General features: G+C 63.4%; 1 protein-coding gene across 2 annotated transcripts; it reads right to left on the minus strand.

Moving 5' to 3' along the window:
- Positions 1-1,765: 1,765 nt before the first annotated feature.
- RFNG (RFNG O-fucosylpeptide 3-beta-N-acetylglucosaminyltransferase) lies at positions 1,766-4,546 on the minus strand. Of its 2 annotated transcripts, XM_032273538.1 has the most exons (8): positions 4,460-4,546; positions 4,293-4,341; positions 3,668-3,772; positions 3,413-3,564; positions 2,950-3,038; positions 2,708-2,873; positions 2,110-2,195; positions 1,766-2,013 (listed from the first exon to the last, which is right to left on the minus strand). In XM_032273538.1, exons 3-8 carry the CDS (start codon positions 3,708-3,710, stop codon positions 1,932-1,934), a joined length of 618 nt encoding a protein of 205 aa, XP_032129429.1. In that variant the 5' UTR covers positions 3,711-3,772; positions 4,293-4,341; positions 4,460-4,546; the 3' UTR covers positions 1,766-1,931. The 2 variants fall into 2 exon arrangements, with proteins under 2 accessions (XP_032129429.1, XP_032129428.1); XM_032273537.1 differs by lacking the exons at positions 4,293-4,341; positions 4,460-4,546 and adding an exon at positions 4,009-4,184 and having other exon boundaries at positions 3,413-3,566; positions 3,670-3,772.
- Between the last annotated feature and the right edge of the window lie 38 nt (positions 4,547-4,584).

Here is a 4,584-nt window from a genome sequence, read left to right on the forward strand (position 1 = left end):
GGGGAAACCCCGTCTCTACTAAAACTACAAAAAATTAGCTGGGCATGGTGGCGCTTGCCTGTAATCCCAGCTACTCAGGAGGCTGAGGCAGGAGAATTGCCTGAACCCGGGAGGTGGAGGTTGCGGTGAGCCGAGATCGCGCCATTGTACTCCAGCCTGGGTAACAAGAGTGAAACTCTGCCTCAAAAAAAAAAAAAAAAAGACCAGTGTTGACACAGTTGAGGTAAAACAGATACAACACTATTTTCTCAGAGGAGCTGCAAGCTAGACTCTTGGAAGCGCATGCACACCGACATCTGCTGGAGCCTCGTGGCCTGGAAACAGCCCCTCGGGGCACTTTGTCCCAACACCCTTTCTGGTGGTGCCAACGCATTCCAGTCCATGTTCCCCACACTCCAAGGACGCCGTTCGTGGGCACCTGTGTGGACAGGCTTGGGAGGGAGGTCTCAGGAGAGGAGAATGCAACTCCAAAACCCCACATCCAGGAGAGCCAGCACAAGGGACCCAGGGCCACGTGGAGACACCCACAGCTGACACGGGATGCGTTCTCTCGGGGCATCTACAATTCTGCAGCAACTTTCAAGAATTCGCATTTTTCTTGTTTCTGCTGAGATGCAGATTTCAGATTTGCTGAAATTTATCTCTGACATTTGTTCTGAGCCCCAGAATTCCTCTCCCTGCTCAGAGCCTGCAGTGGACAAAGGTTTCCCCAGGAAACCTGAGGACCCAGTCATGATTGACCTCAAGTGTCCTTGGGGCGCCTTCTGCTCCAGGCCAAGCAGGAACGAATGAGACAGAAACCAGCGAGCGAACTCCATGTGCTGCCTCCCTCCCCCTCCCTCCACACACCCACGCACGCAGAGGTTGCCACGGACACACCCAGTCCTGTACATGTGCATACACACTGATGCATATGGACATGCTCACAGGTGTATACTGACCTATATGCATGTACATACCAGCTGTGTGTTCACTCATCCTCATGTACATGCACACAACCGTGCACACATCCACCCACGTGCACACTGGCTCCACACAACAGCGAGAAGGCGAGCTGGACACTCAGGAAGGTAGCCCCTCGGCAGCGTCCAGTGTCTGTCCCTCCCAGCAGGACCCCCACACGCCACCCCTGCTAGAGGCTTTGGCTTCCAAAGTCTGGTGGGTTCAAAGCTGGGTAGGCAGGACGGCAAGGATACAGCCCTGCCTGGGACGGCCTTCCTGGAGGCGGAGGGGGCATGGCAGGGACCCAGGAGGGCTGGGCTGGTGGGTGATTAAGACGGGAGCCACATGGTGTAAGAACAGAGCCTTTACTCATGCTTGGCAACAGCAAAGCAGGAGGCAGAGGGGGATGCTGGCCCCTGCCCCATGTCCCCCGTGGAAGCCACCGGGCAGGGAGGTGGGTATGTAGGGATGGGTGGATCAGGAGTGGTCTCAGTCCAGGGAGCCCCAAACAAAAGGCTCCTGCTGTTGATGGGCCCAGGCACAGTGGGGCGGGAGCAGGACCCAGAAAGGAGTCATGTCTGTGGGCCCAGTCAGGAGGCCTCCGAATGAGGCCTGGGGGCTGGCAGCAGAGCTTGGCCCTCGAGCTTGGCCTTCCTGGGCCTGAGTCCCCACTGCAATCCCTGGCCATGCACCCAGCCTGTGGCAGAGAGGATGGTATCCCCCACAAACCCTGTCAGGCTAAGCCCTTGCAATGGCTGTGGACCAGGACCTCAGCCTGGAGCCTGCTCCTCAGCACCTGGTCAGCCTGGCACCTGCCTTTGGCAGTAAGCAGTGGAGCCAAGACACCACACTAGCCAGAGGGTCTGCCAGACGCCTGCATCTCACTGGTGTGGCTGTGGCACCTGATGGAGCCCACTGAGGCCATGGGGGGCTCCAGCTCCCCGCAGCTGGGATGGAGCCCAGGCAGCTGTGGGTCAGGACCACTGGTGTCACTGAGAGGTCAGAGCGCCCTGCTTCTGCCTGGGACACCAGTCCGTGTCTGGGTAGAGAAGGCAGTGGACAGACTTAAACCTGGGAGGCAAGAAGTGGGGTCACGGCTGTGGAGGGGCATGCCGATGCCAGCACCCCCATGGGGCTGAGGGCCTGCCCATACCACTGCCCACTCACCGTGTGGGGTCCTGCTGCAGGCTGAAGCCTCTGGCCACGTTCACCACGTTATGTGGGTTCTCAGGACCCCCATAGCTCAAGGTCACCTGGGAGGGGATAGTATGGGCAGAGTGTGGTCTGCTCTGGTCTTGGGCCATGCCTCTCCCTGGCCAGGAGCCCTGCTAAAGCCCCCTTGCCCATTCTTTTCTCCCCACATCCTTGGGGAGGCCAGGCTCGGGAACAGTACTGAAAGGTGGCATGAGCTGAGCAGGGGACACCTCAGGCAGAGCCTGGGGAACAGGGACAGGGGATCCGAAACCTCCAGACCAAAACTGCCCCCCATTCCCTCTGTGATCCATGTGATGAGACCCGCTCGAGTGCCCGTCACCACAAAGACCATGCCCCCTGCCCCAAGCGCCGCACTTTTCCCTTCATCTCTCTGCCTGACAGCACACCCCGACTGTACCTGAGGAGCCTGTCCAGCAGGCGGGGAGTCTGTCCAGGATCCACCCCCAGCCACATGCAAATCCCAGCCGGGCATCAGGCCGGGCAGTGGGGCCACTGGGGGAGCTGGGGTGGTGCAAGGCCCCTGTGGCAGAAGCCGGAGTGGCACCTGTACCTGCTGGAGCAGGGTGTCCGGTGGCAGCCTCTGCAGGTTCTCCAGGTGGGAATGGAAGAGGGGGCTGTGGAGCAGGCGGGCGCCCAGGAGCCCCTCCACGATGTAGCCCACCGTGCAGTCATCTGGCAGCCGCACCTGCTCAGCCGTGCTCATGAAGCTGCCCAGGCTGGGGGGAGGCCGGTCAGCGCCTTTCAGGTCTCAGCCTCCGCCTCCCAGCCCAGGCAGCTGGACCCCCCACTCACCTGGCCCATGGACTCATCTTGAGGGCGAGGCCTCTGCTGAGACAGAACCCGGCCCCACCAGTAGCAAACCAGAACTTGACCGTGGTCACCTGGGGATGGGGTGCTGGTCAGAGCTGCTCAAGACAGGGCTTCTCACCCCTAACTCTTCATGGGACTCCCCAGTCTTCTTTCTTAAGCTGCCCCTTAGGACATCCTGCCCAGGTAACAGAAGCTTCCTGTTGTAGGAGGAGCTGGTGGCTTCTACAGGTCATTGGTCCCTGGTCTCCAGACCCTCCCCACCTGGCCCAGTCCCAGGCTCGCAGCTGGGGTCAGGTCAGGGGCCTGGCCTGCTCCGGAAACACCACGCAAACCACCTGGATGGGTCAGCTTGGGCCCGGCCCTACGCCCTTCTCACCCAGCTTTCCATGCCCTCTGCTGTGCCTCCCGGGCTGGCTTCAGGGAAGGGGTCTGCCCCGGCACTCACAGTTCTGCCACCCTGGACCCTCTCCGTGGCCTCGATGGGGTGGTCCAGGCTGGGCCGCCCCAGGTAGACATCCTGGCTGGGTGAGAAGCTGGAAAGCAGGTGCAGGAGGCTCTTGGGGTTCACATAATTGTCATCGTCTACATGGCAGAACCACCTGTGGGTGGGGGGAGTCCCTTGTGTGAGGGCCTGGCACAGGTGGGCAGGAGGCACCCCCCCAGCTTGGTTCTGGGCTCTGCCGGCCGGGCGGTGCCTCGTACTTGCGCCCTGACTCGATGAACGTGTCGTACTCCACGGACATCTTGCAGCAGAGGGCCTGGCGGGTGCGAACGGCGGAGCAATTGGTGTTGATGACACGACCGCCTGCGATTCGGAGACGGGAAGCAGGTGGAGGCTGGCACGGGGACCGGGGTAAGTCCCGTGCCCGCCTGCCCCCGAGGGCCACGGCACAATCTGGCTGGCTGACATGCCCGGACACCTTGCCTAGGTCCAGCCACAGCCCTGGCCCTCGCGCGCTGACCCTGCTGGTGCCCCTGGGGCTGAAGTGGATGGCCACTCGTTGAGACGTCTTGAGTGGGAAGAGGACGGACGCAGCGCACCCGGACTTGGACTGGAAGGGCGGGTTCCCTGCTGCGGCTTCTCCAGGGGGCCTGGCAGTGGCCCCACACCCTAGGACGCGGCCAGTGTGAGGGGCCGGTGGCGAGCAGGGCTTGGCTGGCAGGGTGGGCCCCCGCGGGCTGTGTGGCCCGGGCCGCGCCGCGCGTGGCCCCCCCCGACCTCCTGAGCTCCCGGCGGCGCAAGGGCCGCAGCTCCGGGGCTCGGAGGCAGCGGGGAGCGGGGCGCGGGCAGGTCCCGCGGGCGCCGGGGCTCGGGAGACACTCACCGCCCTGGAGCTGGAGCGCAGGGTCGTCCCCGTCGGTGAAGATGAACGTCTGGGGGAGAAACGATCCGTGAGACGCCGGGGGCGCTGCCCAGGCCGGGACCGACCCGCGCCACGCGGAGCCCCCGGGGCTGGGCCCTGCGAGCCGGGGCGGGTGGGGTCCGGCGCACCTGCCGGCGGGCCCGGGAGATCCAGGTGCGCAGCAGCAGCCGCAGGCGCGGCCCGTGGTTCTTCCGGGTGGTCTTGACCGCGATGAAGACGTCGTCCGGCCTCAGGCTGGGGGCGGCGGGCGCGG

This window comes from Sapajus apella, unplaced genomic scaffold (genome assembly GCF_009761245.1).
Source record: "Sapajus apella isolate SASKATOON/1434 unplaced genomic scaffold, GSC_monkey_1.0 scaffold4059, whole genome shotgun sequence".
NCBI classification, from domain to species: domain Eukaryota; kingdom Metazoa; phylum Chordata; class Mammalia; order Primates; family Cebidae; genus Sapajus; species Sapajus apella.

Excerpts from the sequence above, each read along its gene's own strand:
- RFNG (XM_032273538.1), bottom strand. The coding sequence starts at position 3,710 with ATGTCCGTGGAGTACGACACGTTCATCGAGTCAGGGCGCAAGT. Across the intron at positions 3,565-3,667 it reads CATCGAGTCAGGGCGCAAGT|GGTTCTGCCATGTAGACGAT; the intron begins ACGAGGCACCGC and ends CCACCCACAGGT. Across the intron at positions 2,196-2,707 it reads CGGACACCCTGCTCCAGCAG|GTGACCTTGAGCTATGGGGG; the intron begins GTACAGGTGCCA and ends ATCCCCTCCCAG.